This window comes from Medicago truncatula, chromosome 2, assembly GCF_003473485.1.
Source record: "Medicago truncatula cultivar Jemalong A17 chromosome 2, MtrunA17r5.0-ANR, whole genome shotgun sequence".
Taxonomy (NCBI): Eukaryota; Viridiplantae; Streptophyta; class Magnoliopsida; order Fabales; family Fabaceae; genus Medicago; species Medicago truncatula.
In genome coordinates, this window is record NC_053043.1 from 51231950 (window position 1) to 51254576 (window position 22627).

General features: G+C 32.3%; 2 protein-coding genes, 1 long non-coding RNA gene and 1 pseudogene across 5 annotated transcripts; 1 reads left to right on the forward strand and 3 right to left on the reverse strand.

The window, feature by feature from the left end:
- Positions 1-1963: 1963 nt before the first annotated feature.
- On the reverse strand, positions 1964-3867 carry LOC11442046 (uncharacterized). 3 transcript variants are annotated; one of them, XR_003009573.2, is made up of 5 exons: positions 3696-3864; positions 3290-3404; positions 2898-3009; positions 2668-2794; positions 1964-2491 (listed from the first exon to the last, which is right to left on the reverse strand). It is a non-coding gene; the product is annotated as an uncharacterized lncRNA (long non-coding RNA). The 3 variants fall into 3 exon arrangements; XR_003009572.2 differs by having other exon boundaries at positions 2668-2779; positions 3696-3861; XR_005644235.1 differs by having other exon boundaries at positions 2668-3009; positions 3696-3867.
- A 1773-nt stretch (positions 3868-5640) lies between these two features.
- LOC11436839 (mediator of RNA polymerase II transcription subunit 15a) lies at positions 5641-13461 on the reverse strand. The gene is made up of 11 exons (XM_024777259.2): positions 13278-13461; positions 11862-11985; positions 11192-11303; positions 10962-11082; positions 9538-9608; positions 8879-8953; positions 8407-8670; positions 7068-7142; positions 6454-6882; positions 5984-6328; positions 5641-5895 (listed from the first exon to the last, which is right to left on the reverse strand). Exons 2-11 carry the CDS (start codon positions 11969-11971, stop codon positions 5890-5892), a joined length of 1608 nt encoding a protein of 535 aa, XP_024633027.1. The 5' UTR covers positions 11972-11985; positions 13278-13461; the 3' UTR covers positions 5641-5889.
- A 2857-nt stretch (positions 13462-16318) lies between these two features.
- On the forward strand, positions 16319-18376 carry LOC11427208 (small nuclear ribonucleoprotein E). The gene is made up of 5 exons (XM_003597913.4): positions 16319-16489; positions 16566-16655; positions 17791-17869; positions 17948-17993; positions 18083-18376. The coding sequence occupies exons 1-5, from the start codon at positions 16448-16450 to the stop codon at positions 18090-18092; spliced, it is 267 nt and encodes an 88-aa protein (XP_003597961.1). The 5' UTR covers positions 16319-16447; the 3' UTR covers positions 18093-18376.
- A 674-nt stretch (positions 18377-19050) lies between these two features.
- LOC11433084 (mediator of RNA polymerase II transcription subunit 15a-like) lies at positions 19051-21898 on the reverse strand (annotated as a pseudogene).
- Between the last annotated feature and the right edge of the window lie 729 nt (positions 21899-22627).

Genomic DNA, 22627 nt, shown 5'->3' on the forward strand with positions numbered 1-22627 from the left:
AGGACGCTGTAACAACACCAAATCTCATTCCCACTTATTCACCTTAATGAATGAATTTTTAACCATTACTTGACAATAAAAAATATTAATCTAGTGTTAAAAATCATAAAAGTGCTAGTGATTATTTCGTCTCCGAAATCATAGATGATATGAGACCGACACTTTTTTTCTTTTGTTCAATATCTTCTTTCGAAATAAAAGTTTTTATTATAATAACATTTTTTAGATAACATATTCATTTTATCGTTTTTTAATAATTTACATGTTAATTCTGAATTCTTATGCAAAGGACAGAGAGAGATTGAGAAAAACTAAACAATGCGGGAACGAAATATAAACTGTGAGAACCCTGCTTATTAATATTTAATATAGTGCTAGCAAATCTTTTTCTAAAATATTTTGAGTCCTAATCTTTTTTTAGAGGATTTAAAGTCCAATCTTTAACATTATTTTTTAATCAAGTTTGTTACTAATCTTTTTTTAGAGGATTTAAAGTCCAATCTTTAACATTACATTTTGCTCATGTTTGTTACTAATCTTTTTTTTCCAGAGGATTTAAAGTCCAATCTTTAACATTATTTTTTACTCACGTTTGTTACTAATAATTTTTTTAGAGGATTTAAAGTCCAATCTTTAACATTATTTTTTTCTCACGTTTATTACTAATTTTTTTTAGAGGATTTAAAGTCCAATCTATAACATTATATTTTGCTCACGTTTGTTACTAGTATTTTTTTAGAGGATTTTTAGTCCAATCTTTAACAATATTTTTTGCTCAAGTTTGTTACTAATCTTTTTTTTAAAGGATTTAAAGTCCAATCTTTAACAATATTTTTTGCTCACGTTTGTTACTAATATTTTTTTTAAAGGATTTAAAGTCAAATATTTAACATTAATTTTTGCTCACGTTTGTTACTAATATTTTTTTAGAGGATTTAAAGTTCAGTCTTTACCATTACTTTTTGCTCACGTTTGTTACAATTGATCAAAGGCTAAGAAATAGTAACTTATATCTATAAAATAATAAATAATATGGAAATACTGTTTTTTGTGAAAGGGATATGAAAATATTTAGCAATCTTTGTTGGTTGTATTGAGGGGAACAACACAGATGTAGAACATAAAAACGGCTGGTAAAAAAGTAATATGAGTTTTTGTTGTGTGCTAGTTTTTTGTGAATTTGATCTTTGGTTAATGGAGGTAAAAAAGGGTTAACGGGGAAAATTAGTGAGATGGATTACTAATGTTATTTTATAATTGACTATTTGTATTTAAAATTAAGGGTATTTTTAGAAAGAAAAGTCCAACCTAAAAGTGTGCTGAAAGGGGTAGTTTTCTTTATATATATATATATATATATATATATATATATATATATATATATATATATATATATATATATATATATATATATATTATTTTGAATAGAAGTTCTAAAGGTCTTCATTATTTTCCCTTGTTTATATAAAGTAAACTTAATGTAGTGTTGAATGTCTGAAAAGTGTTAAGTCAACGTTTCTTCTACAAAATCAGGTTCAAGGGACTTAATTTGAAACTTCAAATGTATATAATGATTTTATTTTTTGGAATTTTACTCTTCACTCAAACTCGGAAAAATCTTGTACTCATCATAAGATTCGTACTCAATTTTCACTCCTTGCTTCTCAAAATGTTAAAAAATACGAGACCTACAAACAATTTTTGTTTCATTCATGCTCTTTTTTCACAGAAAGGTCAAAAACGAAAGAACAATACGTCCTCTCATTCTTTCTTCCGTTTGTTTTCTTTCTCCTAGTGTTTTAATGTAGAGTAAACATACTTCTTCAAAAAAATGTAGAGCAAACATAACCCAGTGTTGAATTTTGAAGTGTTATGCCATTTTTTTATCCATGATTTCAATTAACATGCTACACATCAAACTTAATTTCAAAAGTCAAATTTTTTTTTTTTATGATATAAAGGCTAGGCTCCAAAAACAAAAGCATAAAAATATTTAGGAAATGAAATACAAGCAGTGTTTGCTAATAAAACATTTTTGAAATAAAGGTAGGAAGAAACTCAAAAATCCCAAGTGCATCTAATAAAAACCCTGGTTAGACTCTAGCAAAACATGGATCCACTGAATATCTCCATAATACCGATGAATCCGGACAACTGAGTCAATAACATAAATGAGTATTAAGACAACTGTCTTTAAGCAATCGAATAACAAGCCTAGAGTCGTAGTAAACTCTAATCTTACTGTAGCCTCTATTCCAATCTATGCTGAGACCATGTCAAATCCCCCACAGTTCTGCTTGCAAAACTGAGCAAGATCCAAGCTTATTAGCATAATGGAAAACAAAGTGTCCTTGATCATCTTGTATAAGACCTCCACAAGCAGCATTCAGATCACAGTTCAAAACTACATAATCACACTTCAGAGCAACTTCACAAGAATTTGGAGGAATCAGTTTATCAAATCAGCATTAAGTGCTGTCTGGTGAGTGTTCTGCACATTATAAAGAACAAGGAACATGTGAGACTAGCAAAATTTCAAGTTTTAATGATATTTCAAACCAATATGTCACAGTATAGTTCCAATAGCTAATGTTGAAAGACATGAAACAACTGAGTATCAGATACTCTCGGAATACTATCACTATGACAAGGCTCCTAAGTGCTAACCTGGGTTAGGAGGTTCATTGCTAGGGCCAACTTGATTTGATGGTAAATTGTTGGCTACAGGGTTTTGGACCTGGGATCTAGTCTCCATTGTAAGCATCTTCGAAGATATTTTCTGTAGATAATCAGACTGAAATTAGGGAATGCCACAATAAATTGTCAATCTTCCATATTCATGCAATCACGAGGCATCTATAAATCAATAATCACGAGGCATCTAATTAGAGATGTACTTGGCTTGTTGCAGAAGTAAAAATCTTGTCTTCAAACCGTCAGGCAATCTTCCAAAGTTCATGCAATCCCTCTTCACCAGAAACAAGAAGATGGCTTTTTAATGTCTCCAAGCTGCAAAAATGAAAAACAATAAAATGAGTTATTAATATGATATTTTCATTAGCCAATCGACAAATAATATAATATGACAGACATGTAAAAAGACCTCACTAGAAATCACCCATTCTAGTCCCTGTGATCCATATCCGACGTTCAAAAAATCAAGTAGTAGAATGGACGTCAGATATGGATTAAAGGGACTGGAAATTTTCTTGGAAACATCTTATATAGTCTCCTTAAAAAAATTCTTGGTGACATAACTAAAATAAATCATATTAAAACATATGTTTACATTTTGTTGACAATTCTTTGGCGTGATTCAGCTGGAAATTGACCTCTCCAATCACTAGGATCCATATTCAGTTCAGCACCTTGATTAATGGTATCCATCAAATTAACTGAAAACACTGAAGAAAAAAATAGAATATTCGCGTTAAAATCAATGTCATTCTAGCTTCAAGTCGGAATCAATTCTACTAGACAACAACCAAATATGTGAAAATCAATTTTGATGGAGGAAATTTAATCATCGATCAAAGAACAAGAATCAAATTGAAACATACAATAATTAAAGAATCAATTAAGTAATCATATAACTATACCCAAAATCAAAGCCAAAACTAAACTGAAAATGAAAGAGGAGATTTAATCATCCAAAAAAACTGAAGGAACACGAAACGAAGAGAGAGTAATGGAACCTGATGGTGGTGGTATGCGGCGGAGAAGAATATTCCGGTGGTGGCGTGAGCAGTGGTTAACGGTTATGTTGTGTGTTGGCTCAAGAAGGAGCTTTCGCGTTAAGTATGACTCTCTTTGTTTGGAATCAATCAGTTGGTCCCCCAAAATCTATTAAAAGTGATAATTGTTCAATAAATCTCTAAAATTTCTAACATTTATTTAAAATAAAAATGTTCATTGGAATTTACACTTATTAATCGGTGTCTAATTCATAAAAAAATACTATGATCAGAAGTTGTGGCGTTGTCAAGACCTTTAGTTAGAGATTCAAAATTATAAATTGGTTTGAATACTATGATTTGGTTCAATTTTTTAAAGAAAAAGTTTGAAATAATTCAAAATATTTGTAATTTTTTCTTACCAAATTTGAAACAAATTCATAGAGAACAAATTGGTTTGGTAAGTTGATTAGGATTGAGATTTGTTAAAGTGTTGATCCAGCATTGTTTGCATTTTAAAGCAATTACAATAAATAAACTACACATTCTATAAAAGCATTTTAATAGGGTGAACTAAAAAAAATTAAAGCGGGTAAATTATGTTTGCTTTTTGTAGGGTCAAATTATCATGTAAAAGTTTTTTTTTTTTTTGAAAAGAATCGACTAATCCGAAGGGATCAATCCCACCGCCCACTTGCGGGGAGCCCCGTTTAAAGCCAGAGCAAACTCTGTATGGACTTAGCCCACCAAAATTGGCACCAGAGGGAATCGAACCTGAGACCTCTGGAGGAGCAAACCCCAAGATCCCAAGCCAACCACTAGGCCAACCCCAAATGAATTATCTTGTAAAAGTTAATCAATCTATAGTTAATTTAAACAGTTTTTAATTTAATGGTGATAGTTTATTAAGTACTCAAATTTGACCCTACATGTTTATATTTTGTTATTTGTAATTAGTTTTGATTCAAAACTAATATTTATTTAACAATTTTTAAATAAATATGGGAAGAATCAATATTGTTTTTGTATACTTTTTAACTAAAGCGAGTTTTTCTCATATAAAATGTAAGTCTTTTTTTATCAAATAGTTTAGTAGTTATAAATTCATCTTTTAAATTGAATTAGTGGAGAATTTGAGTCGAACATCTTTACATATATAATGCAATGTGCTTAGTATTCGAGTTAAATTTATTGGACAATAAACATGAGTCTTTTTTCATTAAAAAATAAATTAGTATTTATGTATGGGTAACATAATAAAGACCGAATCTTTAAAAAAAAAAAAAAATACTCCCTCTGTTTTATGAAACTTCAAATGAAATATTAAATTTGCAAATGTACTCTAAATGAAAATACAGATGATAATAATGGTAGAAAATATTTAATCAAAAAAGTATTTTATCTTTCTATTTGAAATGGTAGTGACTACACTAGTGAGACTTATCTGTATTACTTTTTGAAGGAGTGAGACTTATTTTATGTTTAGTGAGATAATCGATTTTTTTAGAGGTACTGAAAATGTGAGACTCGCAGTTTGATTTTTTCAACTTATTTTTTTCCCTTCTTGCAATGAAAGTTTGATTATCAACTTGCAGTCACGAAACCAGTACTACACTTCATGATTTCACTCCTTGCATCTCCAAATGTTCCAAAATAAGACCATTGCTAACAATTTTTGTTCCGATCCTTCTCTTTTTATAGAAAGGTTATAAACGACCTGGCATTAACTTTTCTCCTGAAGCTTTCATATGGAGTAAACAGAATATAGTGTTGAATTTTGGAAGTGTTAGACCAATTTTTATCCATAGTTATATATTCATATAAATAATCTATATATATGAATCTACTAAATATCTACATAATGACGGGAGTTGTGTTATTTGAACAACCATTTGAACGAAAACTTATGAGACAACCATAAATTTACAAAGAAAATGGGGTATTGACACAAAAACCAAAGCAATAGAGAGAGAAAGTAAAAACATAATGTAAATATGAGAGAGAAAATTGTTACAAAAGTTGTCAAAAAGATGGTTGTATAAATATCATTTCTCTAATGACGGTGTGAATCCGGTGAATTAAGTCAACAAGAGCATATCACAAATGAGTAATAAGACAACTGTCCATAACCAATTGAATTGCAAGCTAAGTTCCCAGCTTAGTAGTGTAATGAATGTCCTACATCATCTTAGTATAAGACCTCCACAAGCTTAGTTCAAAACTGCAGTGGCAATCCCCAAAAGTTACAATGACAGCAAAGGTATCAATTACTAAATAAAAGAAAACAATTAAGAGAAATAATGTAGTACCTCAATCTTTGGCCTTTTGATAATGGATGTTGCAATTGGCTCCAAATCAGAAGCCTCTATAGCATTTAACTGCTTGATACTATCATTCACACAACCAGCGGATGATACAACATCAAAGGGTGTAGCATTGATGCAACGTTTCATCTTCCTGGATCCATTCACACCATCTTGGGGTAGGAAATTTCTATCCTGAAGGTGACAATTAGTCATGGCAACCAAATCTTCACCAACGGAAACTATGGATCCATTGCCTGGAGCCGACGCTGCTATCCTATCAATCATGCTGATAACTGAACTAGTATCGCTGACAGCTGCACTTAAAGCCGCAGGGGTCAATGAACTCACCTGGAATCATGATTAGACATAAATTAGTCATCTACAACTCCAAAATTAAAAGAAACTTACGTCATATTTGTACAAACTATGGTCACAAATACAGATCGGACCAGGTTTAGATAAACTAGACTAACCGCTTTAACTAGGCGGTCCATAAGCTCCTCAGTAACAGTTGACTTTCCTGACGAGGGCGCTAATGCATTACCAATATGTTGCTCAAAAACCCCTGGCTTAACACCAATTACTTGCCTCATCTTCATGTCATTTACATCATTCATTTGGTGAAGTTGTTGCCTTTGAGTAACTTGGGGCTGCGTTTGTGACATGGAGTGCGTGTGAGGTGGGGGAAGCTGCCCTGGCTGCAGTGATGACATTTCCCTAGGTCTATTTGTATTTATGAAATTTATAATCTGCTTCTCATATGAACCCAGTTTCTCTTTCAAACTAGGTGAGATGTTGCTCTTGGAAACCTGGAGGAATGTTATAAGACGCTCCAACATCAGTTTAAATACCTTAAGCTTTTCAAGCTGATCCGACTTTGGCTGGTGGGGAAGAGAATCATGCTGATAGAAAAAAGAAGATACAACATTAAACACAATAAAAATAAGTTAGAAACAAATGAAAAAACATTTAAAGCTTCCTTTCAAGAAGGGTGATCTCTTGTCAGTGTTCGGCACACTGCAACCTTCAGAGTTTTCCGGGATAATTATGACACAAAAGGATTACAAAGTTGCCTAACAAAATGTACCTGCTGAAGTTTCGTTGCTATTTTCTGATACATCTCATTGAGCTCCGGCAAGTAGCTCTCTTTCATAACTTTGATCTATTGTTAAAATCATCAGAATCAATAAAGAATGTGTTAGAAACCATGAAATATGTCACACAAGAATATTTGGACTATAGTTGTATTAAATGGCACAGTAAGTAAAATAGTTTTTTCCATTTGTAAGGCGTCGTAAATTGCAAGTTTCGTTTGTGTGCTGAAATTGGGAAGATGCGACTACGCATTTGGTTACCCATGAGCCCAAGACTTTGATAATTGAATTGAAAACTTCAAAACTCATCAAATCAATACCATCTAGGGGTGTTCAAAACCGAACCAACCCAATAGAAAAACCGCAAACCAAACCAAACCAATCCAAACCAAAACCGCAAAAAACCGCACTTGGTTCGGATGAATTCGGATGAATTTTGCACTGAACCGCGCGGTTTGATTTGGTTTGCGGTTTGCATCTCAGCTACCGAACCAAACCAAACCAAACCGCAAGAATAATGAATGTTACTTAAACATGTACTAGCCCAATTACATAGCCCAGGAATAATCTCTTTTGATTCGATTTTTCCATTGTTGCACCATGAGGTTCAATTCTAATTCCTTTCCATCTCTTTTAATTCATTTCCAGTGATGAATTTGTTTCCTTTTCTTTCCAATAATTTGCTTCATGCTTATGTTTCTTCTTAATTTTACCTATTTTAATATAAGTTTTACCTAATATTTTATCATATAAACAACAAAATAAAATGCCCTATGTTTATTTTGTAATAAGTTGGCAATATTAGAGTTAATGTAATATTTTTTATCTCGCGATAAACCGCACAAGCCGAACCAATCCAAACCGCATTGGTTTGGTTTGGATGACTTTTTAAAAATCAACCGAACCAAACCAAACCGCATGCTTTTTTATCTCGCGGTTTGGATGACTTTTATGCTCAAAACCGAACCAAACCGCACCGCGAACACCCCTACAGCATACCATCTATATCAGCAAAGAGTCAATTAAATAATTACAACAAGTCTGAAGTCTTTATTAATGCTATAGGATAAAAAGTGTAGTACAGAAAATCAAAATGAAAAAATTCATTATAGATGCAGCCCAAATCTTTTCCTATATTAGATGAAGGATAAGAATCATCCCCCAAGAAAAGCAAAAAGTGTGGATTCGTCTCCATTTTTTTTAATTAACTAGTGAGAATTCCATGTTCCTACTATTAAGATATTTCTCGGCATAAAAAGCCATTTATTTGACAATTTTCAGTTGATAAACCCAATTTTCCCAAGAAATAAAGATAAGAAAGTAGCATAATACCTTTTGATATACTTCTTCTTGCCAATCACCCCCACTTGGCTTTCCAGTCTTTGCAGTTGAATCCAGAGAAGACATTTTGTTAGGTCTATATGTATTTATGCAATTTATAATCTGCTTCTCACATGAACCCAGTTTCTCCTTTAAACAAGGTGAGATGTTGCTCTTGGAAACCTGGAGGAATGTTATCAGACGTTCCAACACCATTTTAAATTCTTTAAGCATTTCAAGCTCATCCGACTTTGGCTGCTGGGGAAGAGAATCATGCTGATAGAAAAAAGAGGATACAACATTAAACACAATTAAAATAAGTTATAAGCAAATGAAAAAAAAATAAAAGCTTCCTTTCAAGAAGGGTGATGGCTTGTTAGTGTTGAGCACACACTGCAACCTTAAAAGTTTTCCAGGATAACTATAAAAGAAAAGGATTCTATATCGATAATAAGCTATTAAAAATTTGCCTAACAAAAGGTACCTGCTGAAGTTTCGTTGCAATTTTCTGAATCATCTCACTAAGCTTTGGCAAGTAGCTCTCTTTCATAGCTTTGATCTATTGTTAAAATCATCATAATCAAATAAAGAACGTTTTAGAAACCATGAAATATCTCATGCAAGAATATCTGTATTACTGTTGTATTAAGTGACACCGTAAGTAAAATAATTTCTTCTATTTGTAAAGCATCATAGATTGCAAGTTTCATTTTCGGGCTTAAATTGGGAAGATGCAATTACGCATTTGACTACATGCGAGACCATGATTTTAAATATTGAATTGAAAACTTTAAAACCCATCAAAGCAATTCCATCTATATCAGCAAAATTTAATAATTACAATAAGTCTTTATTGAGGTAGCAATTACTATAGGATAAACAAAGTAGTACAAAATTCACTGCAGAAAACCAAAGTGAAAATATTCATTATAGATGCAGCCCGCATCTGAAGGATAAGAAATAGAAATCAGACACATAAAAGCCAGAAAATGTGGATTCATGTCCATTTTTTTCCCTAAACTAGCAAGAATTCCACGTTCCTTCTATTAAGATATTTCTTGGCACAAAAGTCATTTGTTTGTCAATTTTCTATTAATAAATCCAATTTACCCAATAAATAAAGATGAGAAAGTAGCATAATACATTTTGATATATTTCTTCTTGCCAATCACCACCATTTGGTTGTCCGGTCTGTGCTACTGAATCCAGAGAATCTACAAAGATATATTATGATACACACATTAGCATACAAGGCTAATAAAATGTGGAAATCTGCAACTTTTTTTTTTCTTTTCAGTTTGACTATTTAATAGATAGTATAGAACAGATGGGATAATCACAAATTAACTTGCATGACTTTACTCTGCCAATTAGAAAAAATGCATTTAAGAAATATTGTGGTTTCCTATGTTTTACTTTTCCTTTTCTTTGCAAGTGTTTGTTAAGAATTGTTGAAAGCATAAGAGTGTTATCCTAGACTGTCAAAATCAAAATCCTACATATAAAACCCTATTGATTCTACACATTAGAAAGGCAGGAGACGCCCAATACCAGAAGGAAATTCATTATGCTGAGATTGCATGGAATGCATCCCAGCACATAGAATCAGCATCTCATATTCCAAAACAAACTTTTCAAAACCTCCATTTCTAGTCGATGCGGGACTAACCACTCACACTTGAATTCCAGCAATTTCCCCCTCAAGTGTGAGTCACCCACATCACTAGCCTTGATCCACACTAGGATCCCACTCACACTTGTTTAATCGATGCCACTATTTAGACTTGCCGGCTTTTGACTCAGTTTTGCAGAGGACGCTCTTCTAGTTCTACCTTTGACCTTGAAATTGTGGTTCCACGACTTGATTTGTTCTATCAAAGATCGCTGCACAACTCTAGACCTATTTTGGTATATTACATCTGCGGTCCAGCCCATTACAATTAACTTAAATGTCAATCTTTAAGTGTTTTAAGATTCTGATGTGTAACATCAACTTTTGACCTTAATTCTTCAATTAGCGGCTGTAGACCATCTTTTTCTCGGTTTCCTTTTTTCCCTAGGACAGACAGAACATCGACCTTAAACACTTTACACTCTCACAATCTACACATCTAACCCTAAATGATCTGGTGAAACTGTGCAGAGTGCTGGATCGTCCGCATGCCTGAATTTCCGGTGACACTGTATATGTTTATCTTTATCTTTCTTACTTTTTATTTTCTGCAACTTACACGTTTATAAAAAATATACACAAAAACAAAAAGACACCGTAATGATTGACCAAGTAGGAGATGCAAAGAAAAACTATGATGTAATGTCAGAATCCAATTGATGAATGATTCATTAACAACACAAGAATAATATTAATATAAAAAAAATTAAAAGCAATAGAGGTTGAAGATATAGTACAAGGATCATGTAGGACAAGCAAAACTTAAAGTTTTAATGATATTTCAAAGCAAAATGTCAGCGTATAGTCTCAATAGCTGATGCTGAAAGACATGAAACAACTGAGAGCCAGATACTCTCGGAATAGTATCAACATGCCAGGGCTCTTAAATGCAAACCTGGATAAGGAGGTTGATTGCTAGGGCCAACTTGATTCGGCGGTATATTGTTGGCAATAGTGCCCTGGGATTTAGTCTCCATCGTAAGCATCTTCAAAGATATTTTCCGTAGATAATCAGACTGAAATTAGAAAATGCCAGAATAAATGGTCAATCTTCTATAATGGTATGTGTTTGTTGTATAGGTAACTATAATTTGATAATCAAGTGGCTTCTAATTAGCGATATACCTGGCTTGTTGCAGCAGTATAAATCTTCTCTTCAAACCTTTGGGCAATCTTCCAAAGTTCATGCAATCCTTCTTGACCAGAAACAGGAAGATGCCTTTTTAATGTGTCCATACTCCAAAATTGAAAAACAATGGTTCAATTATTAAATAATATGAATTATTGATATGTTATATTCATTAGACAATCCTCAAATGATGGAATATGACTCACATGAAAGAAGACCTAATTGAAATCATCTAGACATGTTCTCATAAAAAATAAAAAAATAAACAGATAGTAGAATGGATATCAGACATGGATTACAGAAACTATAATTTTTCTTGGTATCATTTTAGATAATCTTCTTCTTAAAAAAAAAATCTTTGTAACATGAGGAAAATTCAATCCTAATAAAAGCACTATAATTTTCCGCTAAACATCCATTTTCCATAAAACCGCAAACAAAATGAGAAGACCGTCACACGAGAGCCAAATACACAACTCTGAAACAGTACGCAGAAAACCCCAAGTTCTTGTTCAAATCAACAAGGTAGCATTCTCCACCCAAACACACCACACGTTTACAAAGATAGCAGATCAATCAACAGTTTATATTTAATCGTTCTTCTGATATGAATTAATAGTAAAAAACTCATCAAATCAGTGATAGAGTACTAAAACTAGAGCTTACATTTTGTTGACAATTCTTTGGCGTGATTCAGGCTGCAATTGACCTCTCCAATCACTAGTATCCATATTCGGTTCAGCACCTTGATTAGGTCTCCAATTATTGGTAACCATTGAATATAAATTAACTGAAACCACAAATAAAAAAAAATTATTAATATCTTTTCAAATCAGACTCTGGAAGGAAAGTATAAAGCATTAGAATTACCACACACCTCATACCTTATACATGCTTGCTGTGGTTTATTACCACCAATATTACGCTTCACATATCGTCACTTTTTTCACATTTAACTCTATCTCTTTTACTTTTTTTACCATCAAAAACTTGCACGTTTTTAAAAAAACGCACAAACAACAAGACTCCGAGTTGCATTAAGACTCGGTTTGAAAAAACATAACCAATAGGCGATAGCTAATAAGCTAGCTTATAGCGGATGAGTTTATAGCAGATGACTTATAAGTTAGCTTATAGCTGATAGTGGATAAGCTAGCAGATTCAATTTGTAGTGTTTTGTAATAAAATTAGCGGTTAAAGTACCTTATAAATATGAAATGACATAAAAAAATGTGCATTTAATTAATATTTATTTATTTTTTCGATTAAGATTACTAGGGTAAAATTGAGATAAAAAGTGATAACCTATAAGCTACTTGAATTAGCTTATCAAAAAACGTTATAAGCTCGTGAAAATAAGTTATAAGCTTGTCTTCAGATGACAGTTACCAAACTGGTATTTTTTAATCATACAAGCTTATAAGCTACAAGCCATACGCTCAACTTTATGTCTTACTAAACAGACCCTAAAAGAACATATATAAACAGTTGATTTAACAAGTTATAAAAAAATTACACACAACCAAAAGACAGGGTTGAACACTTTGTTGCAAGAACACTTCTGATTAAAGAAGTGTCCGTGTGCAACACGTACAGTGTCCGACACCACGCAACACGGACACTTGTGATCACATTGAATTATATCATTTTTTCAAAATTTGATAGGTGTCGACGTGTGTGTCAGTGTCGTGTTTCATTCAAAATTGTGATGTGAAAATATGATTACTCGTGATGTAATAAATGGTTCAACCAAAACGCTCTAACCTTGTAAGAAAATAACAATGATCTTAATCGATTATTATTAATATAATAATTATCCAAAATTGAATTCAATGAAAGCCAAAAGTAACGGAATGAACGAGGAGAATAACAGAATGAAAAGGCAAAATTAAGGTGAATCAAACAAATGCACGAATCATATCATATCCAGCGTTTAAATAATCTTCTTAATCGATGATCATCATTATCAAAATTTGAATTCAATGAAAGCAAATCAAATTACAAATAGTAGCAAAATCTCAACGAGAAGATTAATTCATCTAAAAAATGAAAGAAAAGGTGAAGAAGAGATGGAAATGAAACCTGGTGGTGGTGGTGGTGGTAGACGGGGGAGATGAATACTCCGGTGGTGGCGTGAGCAGTGGTTCACGCTTCGGTTGCGTGTATGAATGAATGTGTGTTAAACTTTTACATGCATTGGATATATCATTTTAATAAAACTATTATTGGAAAATACTAGTACTACTACTTCAATTTATTTCCGTAAAGTTAGCGTGTAAAAGACTAGGTTAATCCGAGCTGAAAACTGCATTTGATTCAGATAAATTTGGCCTTTGGGTCATTTTTGTACTAAACAGTATATTTTAGTTTAGTCTGCGGTTTTCATCTCATCATCAACTGAACCGCAATTTACTCGTCTAATTTTACGGCTTCACAGCTTAACGAACCAATTCAAATTGGAGGAAGTCTTGGCTAGTCACAAACCTAAATAAAAACAATTTGGGCACATACATGATTGATAAAAATTAAAAGAAAAATGATATTAACTGATGTGACTAAATTATTTTTCTTTTAAATTTTAGACTAAAATATGGTTTTAGTCCCTGCAAATATGCCTCGTTTTGGTTTTAGTCCCTGTAAAAAAAGAATTTGTTTTTGGTCCATGCAAAAATTTTTGTTTTTGAAAATAGTCCCTGACCCCACTTTTGTGATGATTTGCATACGTGACACGTTATAACTGAACCAATTTTGTAGTTTTTGGTCCCTGCAAAATATTTTGTTTTTAAAAAAGGTCCCTGCAAAATTTTTTCTTTTTGAAAATAATCCCTGGAGGGACTAATTTAAAAAACAAAAAATTTTGCAGAGACCAAAAACAAAATTTTATTTTTACAGGGACTAAAACCAAAACGAGACATATTTGCAGGGATTAAAACCATATTTTAGCCTAAATTTTATAATTCATGTGAATGTGTCTAAATATTTTTGATTTGGGGATTGTATCCAAGCAAGTATTTCTCTTCAAATTGTATTGGTTTGATTTAATTTGGATGACTTTTTAAAAGTCAATCGAACCAAACCAAATTAAATGTTTTTTATCTCGCTGTTAGAATTTTATGCGCAAAATTGAACCAAACCACACCACGAACGCTCTTCATCATATCATATCTATGAAGTCTGGATAATCGAATAGTCCAAATATGAAAACGTACCGGTATCGGATACCGATACTCCGCGGATACGTATTCATGGAGTATCGAAATTAATAATTTTAATTTAAAATTAATATTTTATCATATGTTTATAGGATACTCGACATATACACACAAATAATTACATACTTTACATATACGTACCCTAAAAAAAAAAAATGAATGATAAAAAGTTGAGACTGTATTGTGAAAATTCAATGGATGTATATGATTCAATTATGAAACAATATAATTGTTTTTCGATTAACCAACTGAAAATTATGTTTTTCTTGGATAAAGATGACGAGAAAGGAGATTCAATCAATCAACATTAAACAAACTTTGTTTTGGGTTCTTTTATTGATGCATTTGTTGATATCTTAATATATAAGTGAAAATATAATATGATTTATACTAAAACTTCACATTTATTATTTTATCACTTGTATTAATTTTTTGTAAACCGTAACTTTTATGATTATATATTGATGAAGAGTAATCAATGTTTTTTTCCCAAGTATTTTTCATGTATAAAAGTTTTAATATATAATTTTAAGAAATGATATTTTTATAACCATTTTATGGGTGAATTCTAGGGTGAGGGATCAATTAAGTCCCTCATCGGTGAAGCATGAATAAATTACAGTTGAATTTAATCAATGAAATATCATATTTGTCAAAAATAAAAATGAGAGCATCTACACCTTCCCACACAATTTTGTCTCATATCAACGCTTCTCTCTCACCATTTCTCCTCCATTGTATTTCTTGAAGTTCTGCTCTACGATGTTTCTTCCTATATTTTTTTCTTTTATCACAAATTTGGTTTATCCAAATCATTATTGGATTAAATTTCATGGCAATGTTGAACTCAACCAAAATTTTGAGCATGCATGATCCAACAAAAGTATTATTATTATTATTAAAAAAAGACAAATCAAGAAAACCCAAACATGTTTTATTCAATGAATTTACTTGTGGTACGTTTCCGAGATTGAACAGGTGTTGGCAAAAGTAGACTTTGTTCCCTTAAAGATTGAATCCTACTTCAGACAATGAATTACGGTTATTTTCATAGTTCTCAAATTAAGTGGTGCTTTAGAGATTGTAGATCTATAATAATAAATGGTTTGGAAGTTGTTTAAATTAGATGCATGCTGAGAATTGAGAAAAAAATGAAGATGAGGGGTGATGGAAGTATGGAACGTAGGAGGAAGAAGGGGGGACAAATTGTGTGTGAAACAGTAAAGATACTCTCAATTTTATTTTGAATGAATCTGATCATTGATTAAATTCAACTGTAATTTCTTCATGCTTCACCAGTGAGAGACTTAATTGATCCCTCACCCTAGAATCCACCCCATTTTATGACAATTTTTTTTTCATACTTACATTATGTTTTAATTTTATCTTTATTTTTTTAGTTTTCGTGCCAATATCCATATTTTTCTTTGTAAAATATACAGTTGTCAAATAAGTTGTAAACTACTCCCTCCGTCACAAATTGTATGTAAACTTTGGAAAAAAAAATTGTCTCAAATTGTATGTCACATTACAATACCAATGAATCATTAATGTTACTTTTTTTATTATATCCTTCACTATTTATTGTCTTTTCTGCTTCCAAGTCATTCATTTATTTTTCTCATATTATTTATTAAGGACAATTTTGTAAAACAACTCATATTATCTCTTTCCCACACAAAATTAATTACATTTTTTAATACGTGTGAAATGTCCAAAACGTCATACAATTTGGGACGGAGGAAGTAAATGGTTGTTTAAATAACAAAACTCTAAAACTTTTGTTAACATATTTTTAATTATATCATATCTTAATTAAAATAAAAAAATTGATATTTCGTACCATCACCCGTATCATCTCATTTCATCACTTGTAAGAATCTTTTTATTAAAAAAAAAAATACCTGTAGGAAATTTTGTAAAGTTAGGCGCCAATAATACTAAGTCAGTTCTTCTGAGTAATTCTTTCGCTCAATTTCTAGGGTTTAGCTCTCATCGTCTCTCCAAACCTTCATCGTCCGCACACCCTCACCTGCTGCCATGGCGAGTACCAAAGTTCAAAGGGTCATGACCCAACCCATTGTATGCTTTCTCATCACACTCTTTCCCTTTCAATTTCTCTTTAACAACTTAACCTAATCTCCGTTTTTTTTCTCAGAACTTGATCTTCAGATTTCTTCAAAGCAAAGCGCGGATTCAGATTTGGCTTTTTGAGCAAAAGGATTTGAGGATTGAAGGAAGAATCATTGTAAGTTTTTTATTTTATTTTAAATCATTGTTTTTCATGGCATGTTTTAGAATAGGAGATTAGAAGGAACCGAGGAAGAACACTTGTCACTATGCTTTTCAATCTTGGTGTAGTTAACTCAAAATCATGTGCCTCAACAAGTCTAGGTATCAAAATTGAGTTAACTCAATTATAAATCTGTTTCCATGTAAAATTAGCTAGATTCACAAGCTTGAGGACGATTGAACATGTCTAGAACATAATGGTTATTTATTTTCTCCCAGACATGTTTAAAACAATAGTGACTTTGAACCTTGTAGTTTATCGATTTGGAACTTGCTGTGTGCTCGGTTATCTTTTGGTTTATTCTTTAGTAACTTTGAACCTTGTAATTTATTGATTTGGAGCTTCTTTTTCTCTAGTAACTTTGAACCTTGTAATTTATCGATTTGGATATTTTTTTTTTTTTTTATGCTGTTGTTGTGTGCTAGGTTGTGAACCTGTCTTTTGGTTTATTAATTTGTCAGTCAAATTTGAATTCTGATGCTATGATTGTGGTTTCGCTGCTCTAGTCTGGTCTGGTTAGACCAGGCCAGCCAGGTCTGCCCACCCCAGCTTATAAACTTAGGATTGGTTAGTTTTGGGGTTCAGCTGTCTTATCTGTGGATGTCAGGGATTAATTTATAGTTAATTTCTGGAAGAGATGATCCGAATTAGCATCAACCACTGTATGGAATATGGAGGCAGAACTATAGTTATCCGTGCCTAGCTTTAATACTAAATTCAAAGAAATATTGTATTTCAAACTGAGGTAGAAAATTAGAATACACAATCCCCTCTGAAAAGGAGATAAGACATGAATCTGTTGTAGTTATTTGTCATCAACCTCTAAGAAATATTACACTTGTCACTACTTTGTACTATCTACATTTATCTTGGCCAACTCCTTGTTATACAAAACTTTTGAATCTCATTCCTCTCTTTCAACAGTTTAGGAGTTTGTAAACTTTTTGATTCATGAGCTCATTTCTTGGGGGAAAATGTTTGCTTATTGTTTTTGGTATAGAGTGTACATGGTACATCTCATTTCAAATTGGATATTTGAGTGGATGGTTAAGACTTAAGGATCTTGTGATTTTATTTTTGTTATAAATAGGGTTTTGATGAATACATGAATTTGGTTTTGGATGATGCTGAAGAAGTAAACGTCAAGAAGAAGAGCAAAAAGACACTAGGTAAGATAAATTTCTCAAAGTTTATCCTTTTTGTCTTTGCAACATATGCATTTTCTGAATGATGTTATTGTTGATTAGGGAGGATCCTTCTTAAAGGAGATAACATAACTTTGATGATGAACACGTAAGTGAAGTTGAAATTACATTTTCATCTATTTCTATGGGTTTCTTGTCCTAAATTTAAGTGAAATGATTTGCTTTTACAAATTTCAGGGGTAAATGAGGATGAGCACATGGTTCCATTCAACTAGAAGGCCGATTTATCATTACCTTTTCAGTTTGTTACTATTTCTCTTGTCAACATGTTGAATATGGTGTTTGAGAAATATTATGTTGGCAATACGAAATTTTTATGCACCGGACAAATGCTTTGGTTTGTTGGTCATCTTAGTTATGATTTCTTGTTGCATGTATTAATGCCTAGACTCCAAAACCAACTGCAACAGCCATATTATAACCTTAAGTTATGTAGAGGTTTTTTTTATCAATTATTATCATTCACATGTATATCTTTTTCTGTCGTCAATTTTGATGTGAATGCCTTGCCAATAAGATAAATCATTCAAAGTAGGAAATTCTAATCTAGCTCAAGTCTTTGGGAAGCGAATTAAATAATCTTCAAACTTCTTATAACATAAATGTATAGCTACGATCATGGCTTAGTTCGTTTCATTTTTAACATTTTATTCTGTGTGAATTTAATAAAATGTCTCAATTTTAAACCCCTTTCATAAAGTTGTTAGATGAGAGGTATTCACCAAAGATATAACGAGCAGAATTCGTATACCAGTGAATACCATGTCCAACGTATTGTAAGAAATGCACAATAAATAGCTGATACTTTCATTAGCATTTACCAATGTGTCGGTTTAATTTGATTCATGAGGTTGTTTCATACTTTCATTTACCATTTACAGAACTCTACAAAGAAGGCTCCTGAAAACTGGCTCATACGGCTGTCTGTCTGAAAAGAATGCCATGCATAGTAGGTAGAGAGTTTCCATATAATGAGGGTATTCTCTTTAACCAGCATGTTTGTACTTAATTTACTGATAATTTGGTGAAAGTTGGTTCATTGGGGTGGTAAAGAATGCATCCTTTTCGGTCTTTAATTCTTGACGAGGTTTTTATCCATGGTTTCATATAAATATCTAGATAATGAATCCACTAAATATATACATAATGACGGTGTGAATCCACTAAATATATATACAAATGAGTATTAGTTCCAGTAAACTCGAATCTTTTTGTAGCCATCATTCCAAGCTATGTTGAGACCTTGCTAATTCCTCTGTCGATCTCCTTCCAAAACTAAGCAAGATCCAAGCATAGTAACATAATGAACGTCCTACATAATCTTAGGATAACACCTCTACAAGCTTAGTTCAAAACTGCAGTGGCAAGCCCCAAAAGTTACAATAACAGCCAAGGTATCAATTAGTAAATAAAAGAAAACAATTAAGAGAAATAATGTAGTACCTAAATCTTTGGCCTTTTGATAATGGATGTTGCAATTGGCTCCAAATCAGAAGCCTCCATAGCATTTACTGCTTGATACTATCATTCACACAACCAGCAGATGATACAACATCCAAGGGTGTAGCATCGATGCAGCGTTTCATCTTCCTGGTTCCACTCACACCATCTTGGGGAATGAAATTTCTATCCTAAAGGTGACAATTAGTCATGGCAACCAAATCTTCACAAACGGAAACTATGGATCCATTGCCTGAAGCAGACGCCGCTATCCTATCGATCATGCTGATAACTGAACTAATATCGCTGACAGCTGCACTTAAAGCTACAGGGGTCAATGAACTCACCTGGAATCATGACTAGACATAAATTAGTCATCTACAATTCCAAAATTAAAAAGAAATTTTACTTCATATTTGTACAAACTATGGTCACAAACTCTGGTCGGACCAGCTTTAGATAAACTAGACTAACCGCTTTAATGAGGTGGTCCATAAGCTCCTCAGTAACAGTTGACTTTCCTGACGAGGGCGCTAATGCATTACCGATATGTTGCTCTAAAATCCCTTGCTTAACACCAATTATTTGCCCCATCCTCATGTCATTTACATCATTCATTTGGTGAAGTTGTTGCCTTTGAGTAACTTGGGGCTGCGTTTGTGACATGGAGTGCATGTGAGGTGGGGGAAGCTTCCCTGGCTGCAGTGATGACATTTCCCTAGGTCTATTTGTATTTATGAAATTTATAATCTGGTTCTCATATGAACCCAGTTTCTCCTTCAAATTAGGTGAGATGCTGCTCTTGGAAACCTGGAGGAATGTTAGAAGACGGTCCAACATCATTTTAAATACTTTAAGCTTTTCAATCTGATCCGACTTTGGCTGGTGGGGAAGAGAATCATGCTGATAGAAAGAAAAAAAAAAGATACAACATCAAACACAATAAAAATAAGTTATAAGCAAATGAAAAAAATTTAAGAGCTTCCTTTCAAGAAAGTTGGGTGATTGTTTGTTAGAGTTCAGCACACACTGCAACCTTCAGAGTTTTCCGGGAGAATTATGACAGAAAAGGATTAAAAAGTTGCCTAACAAAATGTACCTGCTGAAGTTTGGTTGCAATTTTCTGATACATCCAATTGAGCTCCGGCAAGTAGCTCTCTTTCATAGCTTTAATCTGTTGTTTAAAATCATCAGAATCAAATAAAGAATGTGTTAGAAACCATTAAATATCTCATGCAAGAATCTGGATTACTGCTGTTGTTGTATTAAACAGCACAATAAGTAAAATAGTTTTTTTTTTTTTTCCTTTTGTAAAGTATCATAAATTGCAAGTTCTGTTTGCGTGCTGCTGAAAACTTCAAAACTCATCAAATTAACCATCTATATCAGCAAAGAGTCTATTAAATAATTACATCAAGTCTTAAGTCTTACTTGATGCTAGCAAATGCAATAGAGAAGTAAAAAAACGTTGTACAAAACTCACCACAGAAAACCAAAATGAAAAAAATTCATTATTGATGCAGCCTGAACGTTTTCATACATTAGATGAAGGATAAGAATCAACCACATAAAAAGCAAAAAGTTTGGATTCGTCTCCATTTTTTTTTTCAATTAAGATAAATCTGGGCACAAAAGCCATATATTTGACAATTTTCAGTTGATAAACCCAATTTGCCCAAGAAATAAAGATGAGAAAGTAGCATAATACTTTTTGATATACTTCTTCTTGCCAATCACTCCCACTTGGCTGTCCAGTATGTGCTGTTGAATCCATAGAATCTACAGCAGATATATTATGATACACACATTAGCATACAAAGCTAATAAAATGTGGAAATCTTCTGCTTCTTCTGTTTTCACTTTACTTTTTAATAGATATAGAACAGGTGGGATAATCACAAGTAAACTTATATGACTTTATTCTGCCAATTAGAAACAATGCATTCAAGAAATATTGCGGTTTCCGATGTTTTATTGAAGATATTTTCAGGAAGTTAACAATATTGTGGTTAATCTTACAAATCATTGATTTATAAACTGAGAGGCACAGGCCTTGTGTCATAAACAGTATAACAGGGATACCACATACATTCAGACAACTTCCCATAAGCATTAAGATAGGCAAAAAATTTGAAGGATAAGAATCAGGAACAGATTAACTTAAGACAACAGTCTCACTTTTTCTTTAAAGAAACAGGAAAAGCGCAAAAATCAAGGTGGTAAATCAAAATACAACTAAAAAAGCACAAACATATGTTGAATTCATGTAGTAATTTTTTGCTTTTCACTTTTCCTTTTCTTTGCAAGTGTTTGTTAAGAGTTGTTGAAAGCACAAGAGTGGAAATTCATTCTGCTGAAATTGTGCATGGAATGCATCCCAGCACATAGAATTATTGATCATCATATCCACATTTGAATTCAATGAAAGCAAATCAAATTACAAATAGTAGCAAAATCTCAACGAGAACGAGAATTAATTCATCTAAAAAAAATGAAAGAACGTGCGAAGAAGAGATAGAAATGAAATGAATATTCCGGTGGTTCGCACTTCCGTTCCGTGTATGAATGGTGTGGTTAATTAAACTTTCACATGCATTAATATCATTTTAACCGGACTAAAATATGGTTGTAGTCCTGCAAATATGTCTCGTTTTGGTTTTACTCCCTGTAATTTTTTTTTTTCCAAGGATCAAAAACTACGAAATGAGTTCGGTCATCATGTGCCACGTATGCAAATCATCACAAAAATGGGATCAGAGACTATTTTAAAAAACAAAAAATTTTACAAGGACCAAAAACAATTTTTTTTTTTTTACAGAGACTAAAACTAAAACGAGACATATTTGCAGGGATTAAAACCATATTTTAGCCTTTTAACAAAACTATAATTTGATTTTTTTTTTAATGAAATAAAAGGTCCACATGTCAAAATCTTATTGGAGGGTCGGATGACCAGCACGTAAGGCACTGTAATTAAGTTTTGTCCATTGGAAGAAGATATCACTACTCCTCCACTTCAATTTATTTCGGTATAATAAGGAGTATTCAAATCCAAAATAAGAATTATATAAAACTATAGTTGTGATTGTGATTTTATAAGAGACTAAGTATATATATATAACTCTTTCGTCGAAAAAGATCATAAACACCCCAAATAAGAATTATGTGTATAGGTTTTCGCGAATTATGTATTATTATAGGCAGGATTGGGATTTAAATTTCGGATATCTAACTTATCTCCTTTTAAAAAGTGAATTTTAGTCACTAAACTACTTGACAAAG